General features: G+C 52.6%; 1 protein-coding gene across 1 annotated transcript in view; it reads left to right on the top strand.

Moving 5' to 3' along the window:
* The window catches only part of f8a (coagulation factor VIII associated), a 29,887-nt gene that overhangs the window by 15,258 nt on the left and 2,300 nt on the right, over positions 1–12,329 (top strand). Inside the window, exons 4-9 of the mRNA XM_043679321.1 lie at positions 479–638; positions 1,978–2,046; positions 3,443–3,563; positions 3,683–3,775; positions 5,676–5,740; positions 12,164–12,245. Of these exons, the coding sequence (XP_043535256.1) occupies positions 479–638; positions 1,978–2,046; positions 3,443–3,563; positions 3,683–3,775; positions 5,676–5,740; positions 12,164–12,245 (590 nt within the window). The remainder of the gene's footprint in view (positions 1–478; positions 639–1,977; positions 2,047–3,442; positions 3,564–3,682; positions 3,776–5,675; positions 5,741–12,163; positions 12,246–12,329) is intronic.

Raw genomic sequence — 12,329 nt, 5'->3', positions numbered from 1 at the left:
ACAGAGGGGGGGGGCAGTGGGAGTACAGAGGGGGAGAGACAGTGGGGGTATGGGGGCAGGGGGGAGGGGGGAGACAGTGTGGGTCTGCCAGTCTCTCTGGATTGGGCCTGTGTGGGTGCCTGTCAGGGGCTTGGCTGTACAGACCGCTCCCTTCCTGCTACACACTGCCTGGGGGTGGTCTCTCCCTCCAGCTAAGGAGGGTTTTGTGTCTCCCTGGACATTAACTGTTTTCCCCCCCCCCTCAGTGGGCTGGATGGAATGCCCTTGACCGAAAGGATTTCACCTCCTTCCCCCCCCGAGGGTCACTGAGAGGGGGCGGTGTCCAGGTAATGGATGCTCCCCAGACCAGCGCTGAGCTCTGCCATGTCTCTGCAGCTTGGCTTGGGGAGATCTCCAAGTGGGAGCAGGAGGGGGGAGTTGGGGGCAGGAATGGCAGGGCCATGCTGACTGTTGGCGTCTCTCTGCCCCGTGTCCTCAGGTGCGAGCAGACACTGTTCAATGCGGCCGGGGAGGCCCTGGCTCTGACTGATGCCGCCCGACTCTTCCTGCAGGCCGAGAAGGAGACACAGAGACTCCAGTGCCCAGGCTTCGAGGAGCACCTACAGGCCTCCACCAACTGCTACAGCTTTGCCATAAAGGTCTGCATTTGGACAGCGCCTGGCCCATCCCCCGGCAGCCGTGGCGTGCCTTTTTGTTTTAAATGTTCACACTGTTAGAACCTGGGGGCCTCACGGCAGTCAGCTGGGCACAGCAGGATCCCACAGGCAGGGCTTGGCGAAGTGACCGCGGCAGAGGGCCTGTGTCACGGTGGGGGTATTGGTTGAGCAATAAATATTAACCAGAGGGAGCGGTCCCGGCTCCCCTTTGAAATGGGGGTCTCCGAGTCCACATGACAGGGACCCGGGGGGGTTAACGTCAAGTGAGTCGAGAGCTCTGGGAATGGCGGCTGACTCTGATTAATGGCGTTAACCACGTTGGGAAGGTTTCAATCTGCGAGTTCTTTCCCTGACTAACGCCCACTCTCCCCCCTCCTCACCCCCTGGCTGGTCACAGGCGAGCCTCACCCCCCGACCCCTCGCTCCAGACACCACCCTGTCACCCAGAGAAAGGTCAAAAGGGAGACGCTGCCTCAGTCCGAGAAGCAGCCACCGACTGCAGTGTTCAGGCCAACGCCAAGGAATTGTAGAGAGTTGTGAACGCAGCCCAGTCCTTTACGAAAACCAGCCTTGCATCCACTGACGCCATCTACACTTGCTGCTGCCTTCAGAGAGCAACCAACATCGTCAAAGAGCCCTCCCACCCCAGTTATACTCTCTCCCACTCTCTTCCATTGGGCAGAAGATACAAGACACGTACCGATAGATTTAAGAACAGCTTCTTCGGCGCCATTAGCAGACTCGTGAATGGATCTCTCCTATATTAGAGTTGATGCACCTTCCCTGTACCTGTAACACTATGTTCCGCCTTCTGTTCGAATACCCTAATGTACTTGTGCAAGGCCTGACTTGCCTGGTTAGCACTCAAAACAATACTTGGTGCTGTATCTCGGTACATGTGACAATAATAAATCAAATCAAGATTAAATCAAACGAGAGGCATTTTCAGTTTGTTTCTGACCCCCCCCCTCAGAATAGGTTGGGCTTTAGGTAAATGTGGAACAGAGCACGATGCCACTGATGAGGGACGGATCCTGTCAAGGTTTGTTACCCCACTCCCAGACCCACTGCTGCTGCTCCACATGGTTCCCCCCCCCCACCCCCGCCCACACTCTGACGGTTTCCAGGTGTCAGTACACTCCCAGTCAGCATCAGTGCCTTCAGACAGAAGGGATAGAGTGGAAATTACCTCCGCATTCAGGGACACCAAAAGTTGGAATGCCGTCAAATCAGCTTATAAACGGAAAAGGTCTGACCACCGAGCTGCTGGGGTCGGGGAAATGCACCATGGGTAATCTCCCGTCCCACTCTCTCCCTGCAGGTCTACATTGAGTTGAACCAGCCAGTCATGGCAGCAAGTCTGTGCTTAGAGCTCGGAAATGCGCTGAAGGTAAAGACAGCATCCATCCCTCAGCATGGACCGGCGACCAGACCCTCCGACAGTGCGGCACTCCCTCAGCCCTGACCCTCCGACAGTGCGGCGCTCCCTCAGCCCGACCTTCCGACAGTGCAGCACTCCCTCAGCCCTGACCCTCCGACAGTGCGGCGCTCCCTCAGCCCTGATCCTCCGACAGTGCGGCGCTCCCTCAGCCGACCTTCCGACAGTGCAGCACTCCCTCAGCCTTGACCCTCCGACAGTGCCCGCTCCCTCAGCCCTGACCCTCTGACAGTGCAGCGCTCCCTCAGCCCTGACCCTCCAACAGTGTGGCACTCCCTCAGCACTGACCCTCCGACAGTGCAGCACACCCTCAGCACTGACCCTCCGACAGTGCAGCGCTCCCTCAGCCCTGACCCTCCGACAGTGTGGCGCTCCCTCAGCCCTGACCCTTCCACAGTGCGGCGCTCCCTCAGCCCTGACCTTCCGACAGTGCAGCACTCCCTCAGCCCTGACCCTCCGACAGTGCGGCACTCCCTCAGCATTGACCCTCCGACAGTGCAGCACTCCCTCAGCCCTGACCCTCCGACAGTGCGGCACTCCCTCAGCACCGACCTTCCGACAGTGCGGCGCTCCCTCAGCCCTGACCCTCCGACAGTGCACCGCTCCCTCAGCCCTGACCATCCGACAGTGCGGCGCTACCTCAGCCCTGACCCTCCGACAGTGCGGCGCTCCCTCAGCCCTGACCCTCCGACAGTGCGGCACTCCCTCAGCCCTGACCCTCCGACAGTGCGGTGCTACCTCAGCCCAGATCCTCCAACAGTGCGGTGCTCCCTCAGCCTTGACCCTCCGATAGTGCCCGCTCCCTCAGCCTTGACCCTCTGACAGTGCATCGCTCCCTCAGCCCTGACCCTCCAACAATGTGGCACTCCCTCAGCACTGACCCTCCGACAGTGCAGCACACCCTCAGCACTGACCCTCCGACAGTGCGACGCTCCCTCAGCCCTGACACTCCGATAGTGCCCACTCCCTCAGCACTGACCCTCTGACAGTGCATCGCTCCCTCAGCCCTGACCCTCCAACAATGTGGCACTCCCTCAGCCCTGACCCTCCGACAGTGCGGCACTCCCTCAGCCCTGACCCTCCGACAGTGCGGTGCTCCCTCAGCCCTAACCCTCCGACAGTGCGGCGCTCCCTCAGCCCTGACCCTCCGACAGTGCGGCGCTCCCTCAGCCCTGACCCTCCCACAGTGCGGCGCTCCCTCAGCCCTGACCCTCCCACAGTGCGGCGCTCCCTCAGCCCTGCTCCCCTCCGGTTTTGACAGTGCAGCTGGACATACCCTGCCTGTTCCTCACCAACCAGAACGTTGCGTATAATTTTTTTTTTAACTTCTTGTTTTCTTCCTCCGAAGGAGATGAATAAGCCAGCCGAAGCCTCCGTGCATTTTCAGCGGGCCGCTGAGCTGCAGTCCCAGGTTCCCATTGAGTGTCTCCTGTCCCTCGGAAAAGTGGCGACCTGCAAAATAATTACCCGTGAGTACCGAGTACCGAGGTTCCAGCAGCTCAGTCCCTGCGGGCTCCCTCTTCCCATCCTGCCACGGGTTTGTGTGAACGGCTGTGCTTTCAGCTGTCTTCTCTCTGATGTCTTGCAGGCGATTACGATGGAGCTCTGGCTGTTTTCACAGAAATGCAGCTCCTGGCTCAGGAGAAAGGATTACAGGTGCTGGGTACCTGTACCCCTGTAGGTGAGTGAGAGAGAGGTAATTCCGGGCTGGGGTGGTTGATGAGTGGGGGGGGGGGGGGGGCGTTGCTGCACTCTGGAGACCTTTTCAGTTCAACGTTAGACATTCAACCTTGTCATGAAGGGTTAGTCTCAGTTATAATGACCATGAGATATTCGAGATTGTCAGTAAACCCCATTCAGAGTCAAAAGGTGTGGTGCTGGAAAAGCGCAGCCGGTCAGGCAAGCGTCGAGGAGCAGGCGAAACAACGTTTCAAACATAAGCTCTGCCCGAAACATCGACTCTCCTGCTCCTCGGATGCTGCCTGACCGGCTGCGCTTTCCCAGCACCACACTCTTCAACTCTGATCTCCAGCATCTGCTGTCCTCACTTTCTCCTAGAAAACCCCATCCAGTTCACTAATGTCCTTTTAAGAAAGGAAATCTGCCTTTCTTAACCGATCTGGCTACACGTGACTCCAGACCCACAGCAATGGGATCGACTTTCAGCCCCACGTATTGGCCGAGCATTACCACTCCCCCTGTCTTCCAAATCATTGAATCCCTGCAGTGTGGAAGCAGGCCATTCAGCCCGTCGGGTCTTACTCTGACCTTGTGAAGAGCATCCAGGCTCACCCTGCTACCCTATCCCTGTATCCCAGCATTCCCCATGGCCAACCCACCCAACCTGCACATCCCTCCAAAACTAGGGGCAATTTAGCATGGCCAATCCATCCTAATCTGCATATTTTTGGATTCTGGAGGGGAGGGGGATGGAATTGGAGCGCCAGGAGGAAACCCACGCAGACACGAGAAGAATGTGCAAACTCCACACAGGCAGTTGCCTGAGGCTGGAATCGAACTTGTGTCCCTGGCTCTGTGAGGCAGTGGTGCTAACCACTGAGCCACCCAGTGGCGGTTCCCTGCTGCCTTCTCAAAGGGCAGTTGAATAGGCAGCGAATAAACAGTGGATTTTGAGAGACTTAATGACATTGAGGGATATGGCAGGAGAGTGGGGTAGAAGGGGTGGAGAGACAGCTGAGCTGCCATGATCCAGAATGGCGAAGTGGGCTGAATGGCCTCCTCCAACTGCCACGCCTTTATTTTCTTCGTCCTCTCACAGGATGTGGGTGTTGCTGGCACAGTCACCAAATTGTTGCTTGTCCCTAATTGCCCCTGAAGTGATAGGTTTTGCTCAGCCATTTCAGAGGGCCGTTAAGGGCCAAGCACATTGCTATTGGTCTGGAGTGTAGGCTAGACCAGGGAAGGACGGCAGATTTCCACCCCAAAAGGACGTTAGTGAACCAGATGGGTTTTTACAACAATCGATGACAGATCAGTGGTCACTGTCACTGAGATCAGCTTTATCATCTCGAGAGGTTTACACCTCAACGCGGATAAGTTAGTTGTCCATCTCCATCTGTATTTTTCCTGATCTAAATTCTCCGTTTAACACGGGGCAGCTTTATTGTTAATTCATTGTACAACGCCTCTGCTGGTAGAAGATGGTATTACAGCGTGACGTCTATACATTGGCAGTCGCCATTATTGGAAATCAAATAAAGAAATAAGGGTGTGTACACAGAGGGAAGTTCTCCTTTTATCAAAGGGTCCTGTTTTTGTGTGTGTAAGTCTGTGTGTACCTCTCTCTGACCTCTGCCCTGTGTGTGGATACCTCATGCCACAGCTGTTGTGTAGAGATCAGTCTCGTCCACCTTCCTGCCCTCGGGCTGTGCCATTGTAACCTGGCTGTGTTCAGCTACCCCTCCGTTACCGGCATCTGAGAAGGAAGGAGTGTTCTTCCCTCCTGCAGAGATCGAGTTCGTTTCTGTGCTTTATTGCAGCGCGTGCGCTGCCCCTTTTGGGGCCCACCCCGATAAATCACAGAGGATTTGATCGGTTTTGCTTTTTTCTTTTCCCCGAAGGTGCGTTTATGGACGTTATCGCTCGGTGTGAGGTCTCCCGAGTCCTCCTGCTGATGCTGCTCCAGGTGAGGGTCCTTGCCCTGCAGTCCCCTCCCCCACTCACACTCTGACTCTCTTCCCTGCTCAGACACATTCCAGTCTCCCACGCTGACAGCTCTCTTCCTGCGTCTTGCCCAGGTTAACATATCCCATTCCCTTTCCCATCGTCTGGATTGACCGAGGATTGTGCCGGCCCCCTCAAAAATGTGGGAGCTTTCCTGGTTACCCGTTCCTCCCCGTCCCCAGCCTTTTCATTCCTGAGTATTTTCCTGCGACAATATCCATCCCTCCCAGTGACCATCACTCCCTGGTTGTTGTTGTCGTTGTTGGTACCCTCACAGGTTACCCTGGGCACAGGGTGCAATGAGCTGTTAAAATCCTTCCACTGCGGCTCGGTGGCTCAGTAAATAGCACGGCTGCCTCACAGCGCCAGGGACCCAGGTTCGATTCCCGTCTCGGGCTCGGTGGAGTTTACACATTCTTTCAGTGGCTGCATGGGTTTCCTTCGGGTGCTGCGGTTTGTAGAACATTACAGCACAGTACAGGCCCTTCGGCCCTCGATGTTGCACTGACCTGTGGAACCAATCCGAAGCCTGTCTATCCTACACTATTCCATTTTCATCCATATCCAATGACCATTTAAATGCCCTTAAAGTTGGCGAGCCTACTACTGTTGCAGTCAGTGCATTCCACGCCCCTACTCCTCTCCTGAGTAAAGAAACGACCTCTGACCTTTGCCCTATATCTGTCACCCCTCAATGTAAAGCTGTCCCCTCATGCTAGCCATCATCATCCGAGGAAAAAGACTCTCACTGTCTGCCCTGTATAACCCTCTGATTATCTTGTATGTCTCAGTTAAGTCACCTCTTGACCTTCTTCTCTCTAACGAGAACAGCCTCAAGTCCCTCAGCCTTTCCTCATAAGACCTTTCCTCCATACCGGGCAACATCCAAGCAAATCTCCTCTGGTTTTCTCTCACAGTCCAGAGCTGTGTGGGTTCGGTGAATTGGCCATGCTAAATTGCCCATAGTGTTCAGGGATGTGTAGGTTAGGCACATTAGTCAGGGGCAAATATAGAGTAATAGGGGAATGGGTCTGGGTGGGATACTCTTTGGGGAGTTGGCCTGTTTCATGCTGTTAGGGTTCTATGGTATTCTGTGGTATACCTGCGCCCCCCCCCCCCACCACCATCCCTAGGTCCTCTTGGGGATAAAAGTGTGGGTGAAGTTACACTAAAAGAAATTCAATCTCTGTCCCCACACAGGCCAAAATTCTCATGCCATCTACGAAATCAGTGTACCGTCTCCAACACACTGTCAGGACTCAACTGGGCAGACTGTGTTTACTCATCAAGCCCTACTCACAAGGAACCTGAGAAATACAGCTCCCCAATCAAACCGCTGAGATGATCAGTTTGCCCGACTGACTAGAGGGGCATAGGTTTAGGGTGAGAGAGGAAAGATTTGAAAGGGACCAAAGGGGCAACTCGTTCATGTAGAGGGTGGTGTGCGTATGGAATGAGCTGCCGAGGAAGTGGCAGAGGCTGGTACAATTGCATGATTTGGAGATGCCGGTGTTGGACTGGGCTGTACAAGTTAAAAATCACACAGCACCTAGCGCTTCCAAATAAACCCGTTGGACAATAACCTGATGTTGTGTGATTTTTAACGGGGTACAATGACAGCATTTAAAAGGCATCTGGGTGGGTATCTGAACAGGAAGGGTTTAGAGGGATATGAGCCAAGTGCTGGCAAATGGGACTAGATTAGGATAGCTGGTCGGCATGGACGGGTTGGACTGAAGGGTCTGTTTCTGTGCTGTACGTCTCTCTGATTTGTATGACTGCTGTGCACACCAGGTTTCATTGCTGGTAGAAAAATAACTTTATTTATTGTGAACAAACTTTCAGTGTAATAAGTGGCAAAGAAAACCTCACTTGTTTATCATCATATAACTTAAGCTATACCCCTTTGAAGCCTCAAATGAGACAAAAACTGAGAGCTTGACACAAATCTTATCGACGGTAAAATATAGACAGAGAAAAACACATTCTGTGGATCGAAAGTTCACACTACAGGAGTGCAGAGCTGTCTCCCACAGCCGCTTAGTTTTTCTTTTAATGATGATGATAACGATACTGTCTGTAGAGTGATGGTCGATTTCTGGTTCAACAGCTGATCAGTTGGACCTGGTCATTTCTCATATTAGAACTCCTTCTTTTCAGTCTTCAAGTTTAGCCTTTTCCACTCGCAGAGAGAGAGACGCTGATGCTTTCAGAGTTCTGAATATCTCGGAGTGCACTGCCCTCTCAGGTTTGTAGTAAACTGCGGTGGGACCACTATGAAGGGCCTTCACTAAACCATTCCTCCAGCGAAAAGTGTGACCCTGGAAAAGCACAGCAGGTCAGACAGCATCTGAAGAGCAGGAGAGTCGACATTTCAGGTATAAGCCCTTCAATTAGGAGCTGGTGTTGTCACTAGATTGCTGATCTAGGTAATGTGCTGAGGACCTGGGTTCAAATCCTACCATGGTGAAATTTGAAAGGGGTGGCACGGTGGCTCAGTGGTTAGCACTGCAGCCTCACAGCACCAGGGACCTGGGTTCGATTCCCGCCTCAGGCGACTGACTGTGTGGAGTTTGCACGTTCTCCCCGTGTCTGCGTGGGTTTCCTCCGGGTGCTCCGGTTTCCTCCCACAGTCCAAAGATGTGCAGGTCAGGTGAATTGGCCGTGCTACATTGCCCATAGTGTTAGGTGCGTTAGTCAGTGGCAAATGGATCTGGGTGGGTTACTCTTCGGAGGGTCAGGGTGGACTTGTTGGGCCGAAGGGCCTGTTTCCACATTGTAGAGAATCTAATCTAATCTAAACAGGAATGTGATGAAGGACTTATGCCCGAAACGTCGACTCTCCTGCTCGGATGTTGTCTGACCTGCTGTGCTTTTCCAGCGCCACACTTTTCGACTCTGACTCTCCAGCATCTACAGTCCTCACTTTGCCCTTAACTCAAAGGCTCGGACTCCTAAAATGTCCACCTCACTGCTCTGAAAGGTCAGCGAGGGTTATACAACTGAAGGGCACACCGCATAATCCCACGGGATCTCCAGGGGTGAGAAAACCACGCCGAGCTTCACCAGGATGTTGTCAGTGCCGGGGAGTTTGAGTTAGGAAGAGAGATTGGACAGACTGGGATTGTTGTGCTCAGAGTAGAGGAGATGATGAAGGGGAGGCATAACAGAGATGTTTGAACTCGTGAGGAGCCGAGATTGGGGTAGGTGAGATGTTAAGGGGTTAATTTGCTCTGCTGACCTCCAAGAAATTGGGGGGGGTAGGGTGGTATGTCTCTGTCTTGCATTACATTGTCATCATCTCCAATTCAGAATCAATAAGAACATTGCAGTTGGAATTCTGACCACACCCAGTAGTTTAAAAAAAAAAGATTTACACCAGATCTTGCCGTTAAGGGATGATTCACGTTACATTGTTTCTGGAGATGATCACTGCATTGTGTCTTGAGTGGCATGTGACTGTTGCTCAGAGTAGAGGAGATGATGAAGGGGGGGCATAACAGAGATGTTTGAACTCGTGAGGAGCCGAGTTTGGGGTAGGTGAGATGTTAAGGGGTTAATTTGCTCTGCTGACCTCCAAGAAATTGGGGGGGCGGGTAGGGTGGTATGTCTCTGTCTTGCATTACATTGTCATCATCTCCTATTCAGAATCAATAAGAACATTGCAGTTGGAATTCTGACCACACCCTGTAGTTTAAAAAAAAGATTTACACCAGATCTTGCCGTTAAGGGATGATTCACATTACATTGTTTCTGGAGATGATCACTGCATTGCGTCTTGAGTGGCATGTGACTGTGAGGGAGCGGCTGGTGGGTTGTCTTGTAGCCATCACTGACTGTGATGTAAAAATCCTGTATAAAGGAAGGACTGTTCCTTTGTTCAGAGAGATCTCTTGACCCAGCTCCGCAAGCATGGCAAAGAGTGTTAAGAGTTCCTCCAAAAGCTTGTATTTGCTTAATAAACTTTGGCTGAAGTATTGCAGTTGCATCAAGTGTGTAAGAATCTCAAGAGAAAGAACCTAGCATAGGTAGGAAGGAGCCTTTCCACCAGAGAACGGTGGAATCAGAAACTCATTGCCAGTGAAGGTGCTAGAGGCAGAACCCCTCCTTACCTTTCAGATGCCAAGGCGATGGGCCAAGTGCTGGAAAATGGGGTTAGAGTAGTTCATTGTGACTGGTATAGACGCGATGGGTCAAAGCTTTACACAGGAGAGATCACGGCCGGAGTGAGGTCCTGTCCTCCCCTCTGTAAGAACAACCCTGAGCTTCCTGTTTCCTGCCCCTTCCACAGCCCACCCTGCTCCTCAGCCAACGTCTCTGTCTTGGGCTTGCTGCAGTGCTCCGGTGAAGCAAGCTGGAAGGACAGCACCTCGGGGCCCCTCCGGCCTTCCGGTCTCAATAACGAGATCAATAACTTTAGGGCCTGAACACCTTCTTCCATGTCCTTTCCCCCAACCCCCACACCCCAGGCCTTGATGTCACATGGGCTGCTTCCCCAACCAAATAAAACACAGGGCTGCAGACGCTGAAGATCTGAAAACAAAAGCAGAAGTTGCTGACGAAACTCAGCAAGTCTGACAGCTTCTGTGGAGAGAAAGCAGAGTTAGCGGTTGGAGTCCAGTGACCCTTTGTCCTCCCCTATGAAGGTAAGCATGTGGATGCAGCAGGCAATGAAGAACAAGGTGTGTTGGCCTTCACAGAGGGAGGATTTGAGTCCAGGAGCAGGGAGCTCTTTCCGCAATTGTACAGGCCACACCAGGATTATTGGGTGCACTTTTGGTCCCCTTATCTGACACAGGATGTGCTGGCAATGTGCAACAAATGTTTACCAGACTGATTCCTGGGTTGGCAGGTCTGACGTATGAAGAGAGACTGGACCAATTAGGGCCATAGATGATGTACAGCACAGAATTCTCCATCCAACGTGTCCACGCCGACCAGATATCCTGAATCAATCTTGCCCCATTTATCACTGTTTGGTCCATATCCCTCTAAACCCTTCCTATTCATATACCCATCCAGATGCCTTTTAAATGCTGTAATTGTACCAGCCTCCACCACTTCCTCTGGCAGCTCATTCCCCACACACACCACCCTCTGCCTGAAAAAGTTGCCCCTGAGGTTCCTCTCTCACTTTAAACCTACGTCCTCTAGTTTTGGACACCCCCTACCCTGATGAGTACGAACCTTGTCTATTTACTCTATCTATGCCCCTCATGATTTCATAAACTTCTATAAGGTCACCCCTCAGCCTCCGATGCTGCAGGTAAAGCCGGCCCAGCCTATTCAGCAATTCCCTATAGCTGAAACCCTCCAACCCTGGCAACACCCTTGTAAATCTTTTCTGAACCCTTTCAAGTTTCACAACATCTTTCCTCTAGCAAGGAGACTGGAATTGAAAGCAGTAGTCCAAAAGTGGCCTAACCAATGTCCTGTACAGTCACAACGTGATCTCCTAACCCCTATACTCAATACCTGACCAATAAAGGAAAGCATACCAAATGCCTTCTTCACTATCCTATCGATCTGCGACTCTACTTTCAAGGAGCTATGAACCTGCACTCCAAGGTCTCTTTGTTCAGCAACACTCCCTAGGGCTCTGCCATAATGTCACTGAGGGCGCATTTCAGAAAGCTGTAAATTCTGACAGGACTAGACTGGAAAGATGTTCCTGATGACCAGGGAGTCCAGAATCAGGGTTCACTGTCTAGGGGTAAGATGGCGGTCATTTAGGACTGAGGTGAGGAGAGATTTCTTCACCCAGAGAGTGGGGAGCCTGTGGAATTCTCTACCACAGAAACCGGTTGAGGCCAAAACATTGAATGTTTTTGAGAAGGAGCTGGATATAGTTCTGAGGGCTAAAGGGATTAAAGGCTATGGGGGAGAAAGTGGGAACAGGGAACTGAGGTGGATGAGCAGCCATGGGTCAGATTGAATGGCAGAGTGGGCTCGAAGGGCCGAATGGCCTACCCCTGCTCCTGGTTCTTATGTTTCTGTGATTGTTTGTGAATGTTTCCTCTTGTAAGGGCCCCTCTGTTTAAATACAACAGGCCATCCGTTTATGACAGAGGTGAGGAGATTTTTTTTCTGTCAGACGATAGTGTGTCTTTGGAACTCTCCGGATAAAAAGCAGGTGGAAACAAAGCCCTCTAATCTTTTTAAGGCAAAAATAATAAATTCTTGTCAAGCGACAGGGGTGAAAGGTCACCACGGCTAAGTGGGGGAGGGGGATGACAGTCCAATCAGCCATGATCCTGTTGGTGGTGTAGCAGGCCTGAGGGGCTGAGTGGCCTCCTCCTGCTCCTTGTTACAAAGTGTTTGTTGCCCAGACACCGTCAGGCATTGCTCTGGGCAGTTTCACTCAGTCTCTGTCCCTTCTGCACAGCCCCCACCACAGAAACTACTGCCAGAGCACGCTCAGACCCTGGAGAAATATGACTGGGAATCGTTTGACAGCCATAGCCAAGGTACCGATCCTGCCTAACCCCTCTGACGGCCCTCCCCATGGGTGTGGGCCCTGGTGAGTGTGTGCCCCCCATGGTGAGTGTCCC

Source organism: Chiloscyllium plagiosum, chromosome 39 (genome assembly GCF_004010195.1).
Source record: "Chiloscyllium plagiosum isolate BGI_BamShark_2017 chromosome 39, ASM401019v2, whole genome shotgun sequence".
In the NCBI taxonomy this organism is placed as follows: Eukaryota; Metazoa; Chordata; class Chondrichthyes; order Orectolobiformes; family Hemiscylliidae; genus Chiloscyllium; species Chiloscyllium plagiosum.
Note: the sequence above shows the minus strand (reverse complement) of the source record. Positions and strands in the feature narration are given on the sequence as shown.